General features: G+C 51.4%; 1 protein-coding gene across 3 annotated transcripts in view; it reads left to right on the plus strand.

The window, feature by feature from the left end:
* SMARCAL1 (SWI/SNF related, matrix associated, actin dependent regulator of chromatin, subfamily a like 1) overlaps positions 1 to 15,370 on the plus strand; it is a 60,615-nt gene extending 45,245 nt beyond the window's left edge. For all 3 annotated transcript variants that reach the window (XM_004701595.2, XM_045295739.1, XM_045295732.1), the window contains 6 exons: positions 157 to 227; positions 3,371 to 3,473; positions 8,462 to 8,644; positions 9,778 to 9,878; positions 10,661 to 10,757; positions 15,081 to 15,370. In XM_004701595.2, the coding sequence (XP_004701652.1) occupies positions 157 to 227; positions 3,371 to 3,473; positions 8,462 to 8,644; positions 9,778 to 9,878; positions 10,661 to 10,757; positions 15,081 to 15,305 (780 nt within the window). In that variant the 3' untranslated portion in view covers positions 15,306 to 15,370. The remainder of the gene's footprint in view (positions 1 to 156; positions 228 to 3,370; positions 3,474 to 8,461; positions 8,645 to 9,777; positions 9,879 to 10,660; positions 10,758 to 15,080) is intronic.
* The last annotated feature ends 3,935 nt before the right edge of the window (positions 15,371 to 19,305 follow it).

Here is a 19,305-nt window from a genome sequence, read left to right on the forward strand (position 1 = left end):
CCTTGGAGCCTTCCTGTGGTTCTGGGAGGATGCCAGGGTCCTGAGTCTGGAAGCTATAGGCTGGTCTTTTTACAGCTCCTCTCAGCAACGATGAAGTCAGCTCACCTCTGCGTCCTCAGGCGGGGGGCTTCAACCTCTCCACTTCCCTTTTAACAGAAGCAGCAGCAGAAAGAAGCTCTCCTTCTCTTCTTCCACCGCACGGCGGAGGCCAAAATCCCGTCTGTCATGTAAGTGGCCACTCAGGGTGGACCCCTCTCTCTCTCTCTCTCTCTCTCTCTCTGTCTGCTTGAAAAACAGATACCTATTATCTCAGCTGCCAGAGCGGTTTAGCCTGCTGTGTAAGAAACCTGCGCAGTGAGATTAGATTAGAGATGCCTTGAAAATACAAAGCAAACATTAAAAAATGGGCCGGTTCTTTAGCAGAAAGGCTTCTCTTGGAGTCTGAGCGGAAGGGGCAGCCACGCAGCCACTTCAGATGTTGTCCTCTTTCCGTGCTGTCTCCTAAAGTGACCAGTTCAAGTCTTAGAGTCATTCGCTAACTTTATACAAGTCTCGCTTGCCTTTCAAGAGGAACAGCTCACTCGTGTTCAGATGTCCGTATCAGGTGATTCCATCCACCTGCATTTTGCTTAGTTTTCTCCTTGTGGAACATGCCAGGTGCAAGTGATTCTGCTGCGATGACCGTGCATTTTGTGTGGGGTGAGCGAGCACACCAGAACAGACCCAGAGCCTGCCCCAGGTCTCACCGCCCCGCTGGCCTCTCTCTCTGCCCCAGTTATCCAAATCTAAGATTCCTCCCAGAGACACTGCTGGGCCGTACCATCTTTCCTTCTCCCTCTGGGCTCTGCCCTTCCCATTGGTTACCCTGTGAGAAGTGGCACAGTTAGGTGGGTGGTGTGAACAGACCGGCCACTCTGTGGGAGAGAGATGAGGCAGTCTGTGTCCATAAAGACTGACGGCCTTGGAAGCCACCCTCCAGAGCAGTTCTCTTCTCTCCGCCAGGGTTGCCGGGCCCCACAGCAGTGGGCTTAGTTTGGATTTGTGTTTATTAAAGACCAGTTGTGGTTGGTACAGCCTGGAAACTTCTCTCATGGAAACTAGTCTGCACTGCGCCTGCCGAGGCACCTGCTCCTCAGGTGCTGTGCAGTCACAGACGGCCAGGGTGTGACCTACGCGATGCCGGTCTCCAGCGCACCTCTCTCGGGACACCAGCACTGTACAGTGCCTGGGAGTTTCCAAACACCTTTGCCTCTGCTCATGAAGCTCGCATTTCCAGCATCCTTGTGAGATGTTTTAGAAATTCCGTAGCTGTGGAGTCCACGCCGATTGATCCACAGCGACCCCTCGTGTGCCGGAGTAGGCTTTCAGCAGTGGGTCACCAGGCCTGTCTTCCCAGGTGCCTCGATATGGGCTCGAACTTCCAGCCTTTCGGTTTGCAGCCAAGTGCGTTCACTGCCTGCACCACTCAAAAACAATCAAATAAGTGTCCTGGACCCATTTTTTAGAAACTTGAGTACATCCCATATCATCTCTGGATCTAAGAGTCACTAAGAGTTTGCCTGGGATTTAATAAAAATTAAGAGTGCGGATCTTAAATCTCCCAGTTTCTTCTGCTAGCTTTCCTTTCTTTTGTTATTTCTTCTTTTTATCCTTCAACATCTTTGGATGTAGAATCCAAGGTTATTTTGGCCAATTTCTCCAGCCCAGTCACTTAGGGATGCGGGGCCGGGTGAAGCGTGGTAAAGCAGCAGAAGCAGCCCAGGCTCAAAGGGCAGAGCAGCACTGGGACAATGGGGACCCGTGGAGTTTATGATTCACCGCCAACTCCTTTTGTGGCCTTACGACTTTTTGATGCTGTGATAATGTAAACTTTCTTGCTGATGTCATGACAAATTTTATGTCCCTCAGACTAATTAAAGCAGATTCTATTAGTTCACAAATTGAACTCTATTTGGGTACCCTGGCTGGTCAAAGCACTGCTTACAAATAATGCTAAGGTTTTGGAGGGCAGTCCACGTACCTGACACCACCTGCCTTGCCTGTAATATGGGGCTGAGTGAGCACCGTGTCTTTTCAGGGAGCTCACCTGTCTACTTGCTCTTGTTGTAGAGGTACCTGGACCTGGCTTCGCCCTCCTGTAGGATTAGGACCCTCCGCAGGGCGCTTACCTTGGGGAAACTTGAGAGGGTGTGCTAACTGGGTGACTCTCAGTCCTATAACCCCCCAGGGCTGGGGCCAAGCATCCTGGCAAGGCGATGGAGAAAGCCGTGGTTGGAGGGGGGTGGTTCATTCAAAGGAGAATGAAGACAAGTTGAGCGAGATCTTTCCGTTTGTATTCCTTTAGCTCAGGAAGAAAAAAAAAGCAGTCACCACTGACTAGCCCATTGGCCCATTTGAGGTGTGACGTGGACAGGAAGCAGTTTTTCCTGAACACCAGGCATTCCCTGAAGGCCTCGTATTACATATGTCCCAACATTCAGCTTCCAGAAATGTGTTTACTGTCAAACCTCCCATAACCCCCTGCTTCCAAAAAACCAAACTCATTGCCATCCAGTCATTTCTGACTCATTCATAATGGCTCCCCTGGGAGTTGTCGAGACACTAAGTCTTTATGGGAGTAGAAAGCCTCATTCTCCTTCAGAGTGTCTGGTTTCGAACTGCTGACCTTGAGGCTAAGCAGCCCAACTCATAACCTCTTCACCACCAGCGCTCCCCACCACCTACCTGCTTCGGAGTTTTTAAATCTGCAGCAGACCCTACAATTTGTTAAAACACACATTAAAGTAATGACAACAGAGGTGAAAACTATTGACTATCTTCTATGGCCCAGTCGTGTTGTAGTAAGTTACCAGATACACACACAATATAAGGATACTTCACTTTATTTGTATATGTGAATTGCCTAACAAGCTTAAAAGAAAGAAATCCCTTTGCCTCTACTCATGTAGCAGAAGGTGGTGGCCCCGGGGCTCCTAATTTCACTTCTTCTATTGACATGGCCTGCTATGAGGGGAGGGGAGAACTCAGCTCCCAGAGGAGGGAGTGAGCGGCTGGAGGGCAGGCACCCTGAGGCTGTCTACTACAGACACAGTCCTCTTTCAGTCGTTCACAGCAAACGGATGACTGTGTCTAAGAGCCCTGGTGGCATCATAGCTTACAAGTTGGGCTGTGAACTTCAAAGTCAGTGGTTCAAACCCACCAGCCACTTCTCAGGAGAAAGATGAGCACCCATCAAGATTGACAGCTTCAGGAATTCACAAGGACAGATCTAGTGTGCTATAGGGTTGCTATGAGTCAGAATTGACTTGATGGCTGTGTGTTCCGATGAGAATGCGCGTTTACATTATCTTACTGTCTTTGTCGATTGCAGCGAGTATATCCTGGACTTGCTGGAAAGCGGCAAAGAGAAGTTTCTAGTGTTTGCACACCATAAAGTGGTTTTGGATGCAATTACGAATGAGCTGGAAAGGAAGGTAAGTTCCCTTTGAAATTCAGAATGCTTCCATCCTGAGTGTGTGCCCTCTCAGCAGGCTGAGGGCAGTTCCCAGCAAAGCAGTAAAGAAGACAGCTTATTCAACACACACACGTACACGCACGCACGCACGCGCGCACAGACATCTCCAAGCATGGCCTTGCCCAGTTACTGGAGAGGTTCATAGTCACGTCTTATCAAATACTAGGTCTTAACAAATTGCTCTCCAAGGTGGTGGTTTAAAACCATAATCCCACTGTATTAGTCTGGGTACTTTGGAGAAACAAATCCACAGCAACTCATGTATAAGAGAGAGTTTTATGTAAAGAAAATGTGCATCACGAAAACATTCCAACCCAATGCTGCCCAAGCCCACAAGTCCAACATTAACCCATTAAACCAACACCAGTCCACAAAGTCCTCCACCTCACAAAACAGAGGCAATGATGCCGACTGCAGGAGGAAAGCTGAGTCAGTGAACGAATAAGCATCTCAGCACTAGCAGGGGTCTCCACACGGCTGCTCCAGCACCCAGGGCTGCATCGGGATAGGTCCATGTGGCTTCTCCTTGGAGATGTCTTGTAGGAAGTCAATCTTGCAAGCTGAAGCAGGGAACTGCTAAGGCAGCCGCACCCTGGTGTGACCATCACAAAGCAAGAGACCGGAGAACTAGAAAGGCGAGGCTCACTACCCATGTATCCCTCCGCCTTTCAATTAGCCCCACATGTGATTATCGGCCAGGTTGGCACAATTAACTAACTCACCCACCAACAACAGCTAGGGCTTCTGTCTGTCCATCAGTAGTTGGTATTGCCACACTTGTTTTGACCATCCGGTGACAAGAACTGTTCTCTCATCCATATTTTAATTTAATTTCCCCTGGCTGCCAGTGAGCTGTGTATCTTTTATGTTGTCTGTGATTCGTGCCTTGTATGACTGCTTTAGGCAATCTTTCCATCCCGTTTTCCTTCTGAAAATATTAGCTCTTTAATCTTCAAACTACCTGGGGTTGAGTGTTCTGTATGATGCGATACAGGAAGCCAGCAAGTAGACTTAAAAGCTGTAAGCCCTACACACACAAAAATCCAGAGGTAGCACTCTTTTTTTTAAAATTAAAAGATCATTTTATTGGGGACTCTTACAGCTCCTAGAACAATTGTATCAAACTTATTTGTACATATGTTGCCATCATTATTTTAGAAACATTTACTTTCTATTTGAGCTCTTGGTGTTAGCCCCTCTTTTTTCCCACCCTCATGACCCCTTGATAAATTATAAATTATTACCTTCATATCTTACACTGCCTGCTGTTTCCCTTCCCCCACAGTTTCTGTTGTTCGCCCCCTGGCGGGGTGGTGGTGGTTATGTTTCGATCATTGCAATTGGTTCCCCCTTCCGCCCCTCTACTCCCCACCTTGCTCCTACCCTCCTGGTATCACTACTCCCATTCCTGTTCCTAGATTCCATGTATCGTGAGCTCTTATGTCTTATCTATACCTGTGCACATGCTCTGGTCTAACCTGCAGTGAAAGGCAGGACTGGGGAGGTGAGGGAGCCTCAGGGAACCAGAGGAATATTGTGTGTTTCATCGGTGCTATACTGCACCCTCGTTGACTCATCCCCTCCTTGTGACCGTTCTGTGAAGGGATGTCCCATTGTCTACAGATGGGTTTGGGGTCTTTGTTCCAACCCCCCTTGTTCTCAACAATATGGGTTTTGTTTGTTTGTTTGCTTTGGGGCTTCTGGTGCCTGTTACCTGATCCCATGTGCACCCCATGATCACACAGGGTGGTGTGCTTCTTCCATGTGGGCTTGTTCCTTCTCTGCTAGATGGCCGTTTGTTTAACTTCAAGCCTTTAAGACCCCCGATGCCCTATATTTTGCTAGCCGGGCCCCATCAGCTTTCTTCACATTTGTTTATGCACATTTGCTTGTTTAGTCTTTAGCAATCGATTGGTAGCTCTCCTTTTTAAGAAACCCAAGACAATTCATTGAAAAACCATTGAAAGTGTTAAATGTTCAAGAAGGTGCCTGGATTCCAAATAAATACACAAAAATGTAATACACTGTTATGTGCTGACAACCACAAGTTAGTAGATGCCGTGGGGGGGGGGGTGTCAAGTTCACTGAGACACCAAAACAGCACAAAGTACTAACACGATTCCCCTCAAGGAGTGAGCTCGTGAGGAGTGAACCAAAAAGAAGAGACATATGCCATTCTCCTCTGCGAAAGGCTGAGAAGTAGAGAAAACGTCAGGCCTCCCAAATTAACTTGTAGGGTCAGTTCACTTCTTATTAGCATTCCAATTGGATTTTTAAAGAGGGCGTTCTTATTCCAGAAGGAGCCGCAAACGCTGCGCGCAGGAGCTAGCATCCTCAACTTTGGAACAGAACTGTTTCTGAGGACTCATCCCTGCAGACGTTAGCATCTGTCACAAAGCATCCGTAATGGACACTGAACCATGCCAGTCTGGAGTGGGCTCATTGGCTGAAGTAATTGGGAGAAAAACTTAAAACTACACTACTTCTGATCTTGAATTCCAGAGAAAGCAGAGATCCTTGCGTCTGAAATGCTAGGAGGAATTATAGACGAGCCTGTTGGTTGCTGGCAGGAGAATGACTTTCAACACACTGAGGGCAAGGTCAGGGGGAGGAGCCAATGCCTGCGACCTGAAAGCGCAGACCCAGCTGTCTCACACTTGCACGGTGCTCACATCAATGTACTCGTGAACATATGGTACAGTTTTGCGGGTGGGGCAGTTCGGCAGCATCTTACTGTGCACGCTCATTTTCTAGGCTTCCACTAGAAATCAGGGCCCTGGGCCGACAGATGTTATGTACAGGAAGATTAGTTATGCTCTTATTTGTGATATTGAATAGTTAAGAATCAAATATCCACCAGTTGGTGTATGGTTAGATAAATTATACTTCATTCAGCCATAATAGGTGTTAATGTAGATGAAAGGGCTCTTTACACCCTTTAAGTAAGTGCTGGAGGAAAAGCTAAAATTGAAGTTCCTGGTATATGGTTGGGTATACGTAGGGGAGGCTTCAAAAAGTTCATGGAAAACTTCCATTATCGTTTCGCTCCATTTTTCCATGAACTTTCTAAAGTCCCTTTGTACTGGTCTGGAAAACTGCCCCAGTACATTTTTTTAAAAGCTACATGCATGATCTTCTACAAGGGTGACACATGGAAAACCGTCGGAGTCACATGTACCCAGAGCATGAACAGTGTTCTGCCTAAGCCATTCTCATCACCTTGTTTATCTCTCGATATTTTCATAAAGAGGATGTCTTATTTTTTCATCAGAAGAATGAAAGGCATCTAAAAATACACAGGAACAGACACATGAAAAGGCGCTGAAGGAAATAACCTGGCACGCCTGTTAGCAGCAGACTGTGGGACATGGAAACAATAGCCTTCCCTACCTGGGGGAAATGAGCAGAGTGGGTGAAGAGGTCGTTCATCACAGAAATAACGCCAGCAGTCAGCCAGATAGGAAAAAATACTCAGCTCCAGTCTTATGCAAGTGAAGGGAACAAAATAAGATCCTGTTTTTTAATAAAAGCCTGTCAGATTTGCAGAGGGCTTTGAGAGGTGTGGTGTTGGCTGCTGAGAAAGGCACAGGGGGCCAGACTTGCTCAGACAGGACTTCTGAGAAAGCAGCGTGGTGATCACCGCCCGCCGCCATTGAGTGGATTCCAACTCACAGAGGCTCTGGGAAGGGTTCCTGGGGCCGTAAATCTTTCTGGAAGCAGGCAGCCTCATCTTCTACCCTCAGAGTCGCTGGAAGGTTTGAACCTCTGAGCTTGTGGTTGGTAGTATTATCTGACAGTGATTGTGGCATTTAGGTGACATTGGGTTCCAACTCATAGTGACCTTGGAATTGCTTGATAGTTTTACAACCTGGATGAATCTCCAGGAGATTTTCCAGAATGGAAAAAGCCAGTTTTCCAGAAGCATACGTATTATATGATTCTGTTTCTGTAAAACTTTAGAGGGAGCCCAGGTGTGGTGGTGGTTATACATTGGGCTGCTAACCATAAGGACAGCAGTTCGAGACCACCACCTGCCCCACGGGAGAAAGACAAGGCTTTCGACTCTTAAAGCGTGACAGTCTCGGACACCCGCAGGGGCAGTGCCACTCGTCCCAGTAGGGCCACCCTGAGTAGCCCCGAATTTGCTGGCAGTGAGTTTGGTGCGGTGTCCTGTAGGATGGGAACAGGTTCGGGGTTGGCGGGCCTGCAGTGGGGGTGGGGTGGAGGAGGAGCTGGGAGGTGGGCGTGGTCATAGAGGGACCTCACGGGGTTCCTGTGGCGTGGGATAGAGACGTGGAAACCTCAGGCACTCGCTCCTGCATTCGAGTGGATTCCGACCCATAGCGACCCTAGATAGGACAGGGTAGAACCGGCCCTGTGAGGGTTTCCCAGACTAGCTCTTTATGGGAGTAGCAAAGCTTGTCTTTCTCCAGAGGAGCAGCTGATGATTTCGAACTGAGTAGCCAGCGCCTAACCTCTGGGCCCCCAGGATCCTTTGAAAGCTTCTGTGGGGGATGGAAATGGAATTCGCGCGTGCGCACACGCCCGCACCAGGAAACCTGGGATAAAGGAGTCCCGGTAACCACCCCGGGGAGCACTTACTCCCGTAAAGAATGCAGGCTAGAAAACCCTCTGGGACCACGATGAGCCCCAATCGCCTCTGTGACACACAACAGCACCCGGCTTACGTGTGGGTCGGCCGGTGTCCACCGGGTCCTAGGATTGAGCAGGGTGATCCGCCGGGGAGCCTGGCGAGCACGCGGCCGTCGCTGAGGCTTCCCCGGGCAAGTGCAGCGACCTTCGCACACATTTTAATTATCAAGGCCTGAGCGGCGCTGGAAAGGCAGCTGGCGGAGCTGGGCCCCAGGGGACCTAGGTGCTGCCCCGTTTGGAGGGGGACTCCCGGCCGCAGCCCCTCCAACCGGGTTTTGTCCCCTGGTCGCGCAGCACGTGCAGCACATCCGCATCGACGGCGCCACCTCCTCCGCGGACCGCGAGCAGCTGTGTCAGCACTTCCAGCTGTCCGAGAGGCACGCCGTGGCCGTGCTGTCCATCACCGCGGCCAACATGGGCCTCACCTTCTCCTCGGCCGACCTGGTGGTGTTCGCCGAGCTGTTCTGGAACCCAGGGGTAAGGGGCGCGCACCCGGGTGAAAGGACACGGCTTTCAGTGGGAAGATGGGGGTCCAGCGGCTTCCCTTCCCTCGCTCCGGCCCTGTAAGCCTCGAGCGCGAGCCCACGCACCCCACCCAGCCGGCCTGGCTTGATTTACGCACCGGCACGTCTACAGGCTAGTCAATGGGTCTTCCCAGTGACCTGCTAGATAGTGGGATGACGGACGCCATTTAGTTATAGGAAAAGCCTGTTTTAGAAGAAGCTGAGACTCTCTCAGGGTGTGAGGAAGCTGAGGCCCAGTGAGCTGAGTGGTGAGCCCAGGACCCCATGGCTATCCCTTAGGGGAGCAGTTATGGCTGCCCCCCAGGCCTCAGAAACTCCAGCAACCAAGGAGCTGCTTCAGTGGACAGGAGGACTGGGGGGTGGGGGAGGTGTCCCCAGGCATTACCATTGTGTCCTGGGGCCTGAGGGTGCTGACAGGAGACAGGAGGTGTCCACTGGAGCTCAGAAAGCAGGCGCTCCCCTCTAGTGCCCTGACAGGCTGTGCTTTCATGGGGTACGCACCCGTGGGTGCTGTAGCAGAGGTGGACTTGGAGGCTGTGAGGCTCCCTTCAGCAGAAGCCATGCTGGTTGGCTGCGCTTCTCTATCATGAGACTTAGCACCGCATGCAGAAAACCACCCTCCCTGCTCACTGATAGGTAGGAGATGGGAATCCATCCAAAGGTGACACAGAAGAAAGGCCTGGTACTAGCCTTCCTAAAGAGTGGGCTCTGCTCCATGGCGGGTGGGTTTTCTTTTTACCCTCTGTTGTCTGTGGCCCCTCCAGGGTGCTTTGTTTTGTTTGGATCTGGAAGCTGGCTGGTGTTTCATTTCCCAGTGTGCAGGCTTTCCCTCGCCTGCCCTCCCTATGGCCTGATGGGGCCTCCACTTGCCCGCGTGGCACCCCTAGCGCAGCGCCCAGGGCACAAAACCCACTCACATTGCCTGGCTCCTGACCCTATTGCCCCAGGCCGGGACTCGTGGGGCTCTCAAATTTGTTACAATGGCAGATGACTTGGTGTGGCAATGAGCCGCTTTGAGAAGGGGTCGTGGGAGGTTGGAGCTGGCTCAGGCCTTCACCGACATGCCTCTGCTCCCGGGACTCACAGGTGCTGATCCAGGCCGAGGACCGGGTGCACCGCATTGGACAGACAAGCTCCGTGGGCATTCACTATCTCGTGGCCAAAGGCACGGCAGATGACTACCTTTGGTATGGCCTGGGGGGCCAGGGGCAGGGGGTGGGTGGGCAGGGATCCAGCAGAGGGTGACCCTGAAGACGTCTTGCCTTTGCTCGCTACACGCTTCTGCTGAGCTCACCGGGGGCCACGAGAAGTCCCCTCAGCAAGGCCCCCACCTCACCACAGCCATGTGTGGCTGCTTCACCAACCTTCACTGGGGGCCTGCGTGGAAGGAAGACTTGTGGGAGTGAGGGTAGGGGGCCTGACGGGGGTCCTGCTTGTGGAACACTGCCCTTGGCCCTGAGGGTCCTTGTACAGGCTGACCGACACGCTCCTTTTCTCCCTGGGAAGATGTGTGGGTCTGAGCACGCAGCCCACCCAGCCCATTTGGGCCATGAGCAGAGCTGGGGCCAAATATCCGACCCTGGGGGTTCATGCCTGTCATCTCAGCAAGCATTTCCCAAAATCCCCTCCCAAGTCCCATTTTTCCCCTCTGCGATAGGAGGTTCCTGGGCTGTCGCACTCTTTCCCACCCCCCACTCCGTCTGCATTCCCTGCCATCCAACTGAGGCTTCTGACCGTGGCGAGGCTGTGAGTCGCCCCCACGCCTCCCGTGTCAGTGGTGGCGCCCACACTGGGCAGATCACACTGCCATGAGGACGAGTTGGCTTCCTGCACACCTCCCACATGAAAGATTTTTGAGCCTGGTGACGATGGGAGTCCTAACAGCTGGGAGGGGCTGACATCTCCGGGCCGCCTGGGAATGCCAAGACGGGGAACAGTGACTCTTCACACCGCTCGTTCTCCCCGCCAGGCCCCTGATACAGGAGAAGATCAACGTTCTGAGTGAGGCCGGCCTGTCCGAGACCAGTTTCTCCGACATAGCAGAAACCACCGATTACTTCTACAAGGTAACACTGGCGTGTGATGCGCTTGCCACAGTGTGGGGGTGGGACCCTGGTCTACCAAACCCTTGAGTTCCACGTGGGAAGATGGGACTCTAGTCCCAGGACCTCCCCCAGCTCCGGAGTGGAGTGTTACAGGCCAGCTGCCCTGCTTTGTCCAGCCCGGCAGGCATCTCGGTGTGTGGAGTGGTGGTGTCCACTCCCCCATTGCTGCCATCCCAGCAGCACCCAGCAGGAGGATTTCCACAGAGATGCGGCCGCAGCACTGAATGCGGAGTGCTCCAAGTAGGGTGTTGCTTTTAGGTACCATTTTAACCCCTCTGTGGTGTTACTTTGTTTCGGTCTTTCCATTTTATAGAGAGGTAAACTGAGATTAAGCTCTGGGTGGACTCAAAGAGTTAATGCATGGGCTACAAATTGAAGGGCTGAAGGTGTGAGTCTGTCTAAGGTGCCTTGGGAGAAAGGCCTGGCCACCTTCTGCTGAAAAAACAGCCCTAAATTAGAATCTCGGTGGCTTGCAGTTCAGCCCGGACACACACGGGGGCGCGATGAGCCAGAGTTGAGACTCTACTGGAGTTGTGGAGTTTTCTGACTCCATAAAAGCTCTCACTCCAGAGAAGCTACTTTGGGGTTTGATGTGGTTTGGTTTGGGTTTTAAAACTGACACAGAGCAGAGCAAGGATCAAGACGTGCGCATAGTTCCATAGTTGTGGAACGCCAGCTCCTGGGAGCAGGCGTCCAGACTCAGCTGGACAGTCCTCCTGGGACAGCAGCCTCCTATTCCTAGGCCGAGTGTGAGGCTGGCAGGCTGGTGGAGGTGCCGGGAGGCAGGCCTCTGTGTCCTGTGGAGAGGACCGCCCGCACCCTCCAGGCCAGCCTGTGCCTCAGCACGCCAGCCACAGTCTTTTCCTCCCTGGGGTTCAAGCGATGTGATGAAGAGCAAGGGCCTCCCAGCCTTTTTCCAGCTCCGGTGGTGGACCAGAGGCACTGCCGGCTGGGGGAAGACAGGGGGTTAAGGGAAGTGTCTTAATTCTATTGGTTGGCCTGAGCTCTGAGCTGCACCCAAAAGGGTAGTCTTCAGGGAGTGAATAAGGGTCTGGCCATGAATGAAGCCAACAAGACCTTGCAGGTGACTGTGAGACTGCAGAGCCTGGGGACTGGGTGTGTCAGTCATTTACATCAGCACAGAAAACCTGCCCTTCCTGAGGCGGTCACGGGGTAAATCAGGCTTGATGGATCCTCACTGTAAAATGTCAGTCTACGTTATTATCCCTTGAGGTACAGCTATGTATGAGCCGAGTTTAAAGGATTCTTCTTTTCAAGCTTCCCAAAGAAGCCTCCTTCAGCTGACTGGTAGATCTGGTTCCACCCCCATGTTCATCTCTGTCCTCGAGAGAACAAGAGCCTGCTTTTTAAAGGGTGCTCACTGAAGGCATATCCGTGTTGGCCCTGTCCCCTAGTTACTCTGAATTAGTGAAGTTTCTGCTTCGAGGACAAGCGCCATGTCATATGAATGCAGCTCGTGAATATTTATTTTGCTTAAGAGCCACATCAGTTTAGTTTATTTTAATTAAAAGAGGGCTGAGCATTTATCAGCTTTCAGAAGAAGAACATAGGGATCAAAAGTAAAGGCTGCGGTGTCAAATAAGACCACCTGTCTTCTGAGGGGAAATGGAATTCTCATCTCATCTTGCAGCTTGCTGTCTGTCAGCCAGCCATCAGTGTGGCTGTCCCCGCAGTCGGCTGCACTGCTTCCCTCTGGAACAGACTGCCTGGTGGGGCAGCTTTTCCTTGGCATTGTTCAGAGGGAACCTGAGGAGGATGCTCCTGGCTGGGGGGGTGGGGGTGGCCTTGACCTTTGCTACCAATACCATGAGGGACGGCAGGGCCTAAGTGAATCATCTGCACTCCTTGCATGATGTATGCCAGGATCAGTTTTCCCGGAGTTCCCTTCACGGTGTGGAGCGATTCTATGAAGCAGTAGTTAGAAAGTCGTGACCTTCTTGGAAAGGAAACCTTGGTGGAGTAGTGGGCTGCATGTTGGGCTGCTGGCCACAAGGTCGCTAGTTCAAACCCACCCAGCAGGAATCCTGGGGGCGGGGGGAGCCTATGTATTTACTCTTATAAAAATCACCATCTAGGAAACCCCCATGGGACAGTTCCTTGGCCTTCATGGTCTCCGAGCCAGAATCAATCCTAGCCACAACAACAGGCTCTGAAAAGTCAGGAAGACGCGCCTGGTTGAAGAAGCAGACAGCACACGCATGCTGTCGGGTGTCTTCTAACTCCTCGTGACCCGTGGAGCAGAGTAGAGCTGCCCCACAGGGTTCCCAAGGTTGACATCTGTACAGAAGCAGGCAGCCACATTCCCCCCATCAAGCGGCTGGTAGGTTCAAACTGCTTACTTATCGGTTGGCAGCTGAGTGCTTTAGCCACTGTGTTACCAGGATTCCGAGGTAGACATGGAGCCTGATGACAGGACAGAGGACATCGTGCTAAGGGGCAGAGTGGAGAAACCCTCTTGTCGACCAAAGACCTGCCAGCTGTTTGTGGTGGGAAGAGGCCAACAGTGGCAAGTCACATTCAACTACTGCAAACTGAGAGCCCTGATGGCACTGTGGGCTAGACAGTGGGCTGTTAATTGCGAGGTTGGTGGTTCAAATCCATCAACCGCTCTGAGGAAGAAGGACGAGACTGTCTGCTCCTATAAAGTTTTATTGTCTCAGAAACCGTAAGCAGCAAAGTCAAAAGCAGTGGGTTTTTGGTTATTGCTGCTTGATCCAGGTGCCGTGGCCCCCATCAAGGAGGTGATGTGATGTATAGGCTGAACCCGTGGCAGGTAGGAACTCGGTGCAGTTTGATGTGTGGGATGTAGTCGGGATGCCTCAGTCATTTAAGCCCAGGAGACTCTCAGGAGGCTGCCACACTGGTCAAATCAGCGGGCCTGTACGAGGAGCCTGGCTTGGGGGGTGGGAGTGTGGGGGGAGAGGGTTTGGCTGCGGGCGACTTTAGTTATAGGGAGTTGTGGGCTGTCAGTGGAGATGCTGGAAGTTTACCACAAGGTGGGGGTGGTCAGGGTTGGGAAGCTAGGTTTAGGAGTGCTCAGGAGAGGGGTGAAGATGAGCCCATCTTGTATCTTGGGTAGAATTATGGGACATGGTTTCAACACTATACCAGCCGTCAGCCATGCACCGCTGCAGTGGGTAGGCCGATTAGCTCCCCTGAAACGTTAAGGTGGTCAGGAGTAAGCACGAGTCAGTCCAGCCTGGCTTGTGTAGAGAAACCAAACAAGTGGACACGGATAGATATAAAAAGAGCTTCGTATCAAGAAATGAATTTATATCAAGAAGGCATCCCAGCCCAACCCAAGTCTAGGGGTCCCATGCTAGCCGGGGCCATTTTCAGGCTCGGGTAGCAGCAGGCCGATGAGGTTGCCTGGAGGCAGACACAGAGCCCCAGCAAGGAGGTAGGTAGACAAAGGGCCGGAGAGGGAGGGAGGGAGAAGTTCCCAGCGTCTCCCTTATAAAAAGGTTACACCCCCAAGAAGGCCTCTCCAGGCTACCCGCCCCCACCTCCCCAACAGTACCATCAAGTTGACATAAAATCCAGCTGCCACAACAGGCGTTGAATTTCTCATTGTGCTGTGTATGTATATATACATACATACATAAATATTTTTTTAATTAGCCATTCTGTTTCTCAGGTGTAAACCATAGCCCAACCTACAAAGTGGGGTCAATTATAGTTTAACCCCTTGTTGGAGAAAGGCTCTGGGGGAAGTGAGATCGTAGGAACTATGTATGTCAGTATTGAAATAGCCATTTGGAAAGTTAGGAGCCAGGAGGCATTTCCATCTAACGTGTGCCGATCTGATCACATTCTTCCTTGCTACGCATTGCCAGTTCTTGTTCCCTTAGCCCAGGGAGAAGGGGAGAAGTCAGGGCGTCGACCGGCCGTGCACCTTGTGATCTCATAAAGAGCCATCTTAAGTAATAATAAATAGATGAAGAGCCATCTTCTAGGGACCAGACTGCCAGCAGCTACTCGGAAGGCTAACAGAGCAACTTTTGGGGGCAGCGAGCTGGCGCCAATGGAGGAGGGATGATCGGAAAGGGGAGAGAGCAGGCGCACAAGTTGCAGACTGGAATCGGTGCCCGAGGGGGGATTGTCGCGCTGGTGCATGTTGGGCTGGTCGCTAAAAGCCGCCAGACTAAAGTAGCCTGGCTGCCTGGAGGGACACAGCTGGCCTCAGGGCCCTGCAGACCTGAAAGACCCTGACCGTGGAGGCCCGGCTTGATCTTTCTTCTTCCTTTTCTTTGTCTGGTGAAGGACCCTGCGCAGCGGACGATCTACGACCTGTTTCAGAGGTCCTTCGAGGACGATGGAAGCGACCTGGAGCTCCTGGAGGCCCTGGAGACCTTTGACCCAGGAAGTGCTTCCGGCAGCCAGGACGCGGGGGAACCCCAGGACCAGAGCACACCCACCGCCAGTCCGCCCAAGAAAAGAAGATTCGAGTTTTTTGATAACTGGGACAGCTTTACCTCTCCCCTGTAAGAGGGTCAAGTCAGCTTTTTTAAATTGCGGAATTCATTAAAATAAAATAAGGCGTTGTTTCTTTTTCCAAGCCTGTCATTGCTGGAGCGCCTTTCTCTGTCTCCAAGCTGGGAGGGCTGACGGACGAGTGTCAGTACTTCATCCCCTCTCTTGGGTCTTTGCGAACCTTAGCTTGTCCGTCCGGGACAGGGGGACAGTGGTCATTCAGGATTCCTCAAATAACAAGATCGCCCTGCATCTGAATCGAGCTGATGGCAACAGGTGTGGTTTTGTAAAGAACAAGATGCTTGCTCCATTGTCCTAAATCTGGATGTTTCAAATGCATTTATCCACATACTTACATTGCTCCTACTTTGTGCCAGGCTCTGTTGTAGGGTCTGTGCCTTTGTGGAGTTGGTGGGAGAGGGAGAGAGGCAGCCGATGACCAGTCCAGTGGAGAAAAGAGCGAGGCAAATAAAGGCTTAGAGCAGGGCTTGGCAAATTTTCTCCCTAAATAGGCATATAAAATCAAACTCACTGCCATTGTGTCCTTTCCATCGCAAAGCGACTCTGTTGGACAGGGCAGAAGTGCCCCTGTGGGCTTCTGAGACTAAATCTTAACGGGAGGAGAAAGCCTCTTCTTCTCCCAGGAGGCAATTAGTGGCTTTAAACTGCTGACTGTGTGGTTAGCAGCCCAATCTGTAACCCATCACAAGTCCAAAACCAAGCTCACTGCCGTCAACATCGACTGCAATTCACAATGAGCCACTAGGATGGCATAGAACTATCCTTGTGGAACAGAAAGTCTCATCTTTCTCCCGCAGAGCATTTAGTGGTTTCAAACTACTGACCTTGTGGTTAGTGGTCCAGCCTGTGCCCACTACTGTAACTAGGCACATAGTACATAGCTTCAGCTCCATGAGCATCTTCTGCACAACTGCTCAACGCTGCCGGGTTAGAACGAAGGCACCCGGACCTGGCCAGGCCAGTCTCCAGAAAGACGCGGCTGCTGCTTGTTCAGCCCCGTCAGCAGTCAGAGGAGTGTGGGTGCAACTTCACAGGTGCCACGGGGCTCTGGTCAAGTTCTTGGGTCTCTTGGGATCTCACTCCCACTTCAGTGAGCTATGCCTGCTTCCTCCAAGGATGTGGTTAGGCAGCAATGATAAGCTAAGAGTGCTTTGTAAGGAAAAGTGCGGTATGTCCATGCTTATGGAAACATACGAGCACTGGAATATCACTTTACCCCAGCAAGTCCCTCCCGTAGTCCCAGGAGCCCTGCTGATGCAGTGGTTAAAGCACTCAACTACGAAGCATGAAAGGCCTGTAGACCAAACCCATCAGCTGCTCAGTGGGAGGAGAGAGGGGTGGCAGTCTGCTTCCACAGAGACATGGCCCAGGAAACCCTGTGGGGCCATTCTACTCTGTCCTGGAGGGTCACTCTGGGTCAGAATCCACCTGATGGCCCCGGGTTTGGTGTAGTAGGTTTCACTGTCATCTGCCCGGTGCCTGCCTCAAAGAGTGGCCCATAGGCTGGAGTAAGGTATCCCTGCTGGGCTTGCCCTTGTTCCTGGACATAGATGGCATTTCTAGCAGAAGCCAGTCTTCATGTGCTCAGGGTGCCCTGCCGTGCCTTCATGGGAGGCCTCAAGTTTGCACGTCAGTGTCAGCTGCTTTGGAGAAAAACTTCCCTTTCTCCATGCCATGCCCCTGGGGCCCTCCAGGGCAAGTGGTATTGATCCACAGAGGCCACATGTAATAGCTGCATGGTCATTGGCCCCAACTCGTGGCCTCCGTGTGCATGAATGGAGCAAAATGCTGCCTGTGCCTGCACCATGCGCATGATCTGTTGCCGATTGGGCCGTTGGGCCTTAGACCAGTCCAGTGAAGAAGGAGAGACAACGTTCCTTAGACTCGAGGATGGCGGAACTTCGTCCACCAACTCTGGCCATGCTATCGGAGAGACTAGCCCTCAGAGAAGGGCCTCGTGCTTGGTAACGTGAAAAAGAGTGACTCTCAATGGGTGGACTGACATAACAGACCCAGACTAACAACGATCGTGAGGCTGGCACAGGACCAGCCGGTGTTTCCTTCTGTGACAGTGTCGCTGTGAGTCAGAATTGACCCCGTGGGCACCGAGCTACAACATCCCAGTGTCCATCTGTAGTCAGTGAGTCCCAATGAGCCATTCCCGAATCATCCAGTAAGATGTCTGGATTTACTCAGACAGAGGGTGAGGCTGGCAATCGGAATTTGCCCATTCCTCGGGGAGAAGACCTAGTCTTTGTTTCTCTGAAGATGGTAGCCTGGAACACCCTATGAGCATTTGCCCAGGGAGACATCTGAGAAGGCAGGAAGAGGTAGGCATGAAGGATGAATGGAAGCAGGAAACCAGGAGGAAGCGGGGAGAAGGCTGTTACACTGTGGGGATTTCCATCAACGTCCTGAGAAAAACAACAATGGGTATGAACCATTTAAGGGAAAAGTCATTTTATCCTCCGGAACATGGGAGGTTTTTGTTTCGCTTTCTTTTGTAAGTGCTTATGATAAAGGCTTTAAAATGGGGCAGTTCTTTTGCCACAAGAGGTTGCTCTGAGTTGAAGTCGACTTGGTGCCTAACAACAGCCTCGCAAACTGTATACAAGACACTCATATTCTGTGAAAGCCCCCACCTGTGGTAGGTTCTGTTATAGGCAACCAAGTGCCAATTGAACTCCGGCCTCGCAGAAGAGCTCTCACCTTAGCTGGGATGCTCAGTGGCTTGCTGCTATGTGTGTGTCATCATCCTGCATGATTGGACGTGATATAATTACCATCCGTGGTAGGCTGGGTTCTTGACACAAGGAAAACCAGTGACGCGTGCATAAGAAAGATTTACATCAAGAGCGAGCAGCCCACGTGACTGCACATTAGGAAAGCCAGGTCTGGCTCAAGGCCGGAGGTCTGTTTGGGATGCTGCTGGTACTTCCGGTTCCCCTTTCCGAAGTACGTATTATATTCTTGACTCAACAGCTTAAAGAACCCCTCTATGGAAAGAACGTTAACGTCTTCCTTTCTTTTTGAAAAGGAAAGGGGGAAACAAAAACGCATTTGAGTGTTCCTGAAGCGCAGGAGTGACTCAGCAGAGATTTTATTGAGATTTTTATGTGAACGCGTTAAAGTTCTCTATACCTAATGCATCCCTAATGGGGATGGAGACGTATTAGCTAGCCCACAGGGAAGACAAATTGAGATTTTTATGAGAGGCGCCATTCTCCAAAGCCACTAGGGACTGATTGCCTGAGTGCTATTTGTACAATCTCAAGCTTGCTGTTGAAAGAGAATTGTTCAGTTTCGACAAAATTGCTCTGAACATGAACAGTGTTCTCCATTGTGGAGTGCCTCGTTTTCAGCCACTCCATAGCACCCGCACCGTGCACTCATTGACTCTCCAACCTTCTGAAGGCCTGAGACAGCGGCTCTGCCGAGCATAGTGGGGGTGCAGGGGTTGGGATGGGAGAAGCGGTAGAGTTACTAAATAATGATCTGAATTTGGCTGCAAAAGCAGCAGCAAAGTGCTCCCAGGAGGCCCCAGTGCAAGTCTGGCCATTCCTCTCCACTCCCCAGGTCATCTGTCCACATGCCTTCAAAGTGACAGGAAGGGCATAGCAAGCCATTGTTTCCTCCCATTCCTCCCATTTGTTTGCACCAGTAAGAATGTGGTTTGGGTATAGTGTATCATTTTCTAAAACAGGACTTAGCTTAGTGGAGAGATTTCCAGAAATTACCCCCCAGATGCAGTGAATTTTCCTCACATAGGACTCTCAGTGACCTGCTGCCACTCTCCCACCCCTGAACAGTCAGGGCCAGTAGCCAAGGCAGCTTCAATGTGGCCAAGATGGGGGGATGAAGGAGAAAATGAGATGACCAGAGTTTTAAGGGACAGCGAAAACAGATCTGCTGTACTTCCCTGAATAAAAATCTACATCGAGACATTGGCATCAGGTAGCGTTATCATGTCCAGATGATTTCAATGATACAAATG

This window comes from Echinops telfairi, unplaced genomic scaffold, assembly GCF_000313985.2.
Source record: "Echinops telfairi isolate 266 unplaced genomic scaffold, ASM31398v2 ScPeMD7_3;HRSCAF=10, whole genome shotgun sequence".
Taxonomy (NCBI): Eukaryota; Metazoa; Chordata; class Mammalia; order Afrosoricida; family Tenrecidae; genus Echinops; species Echinops telfairi.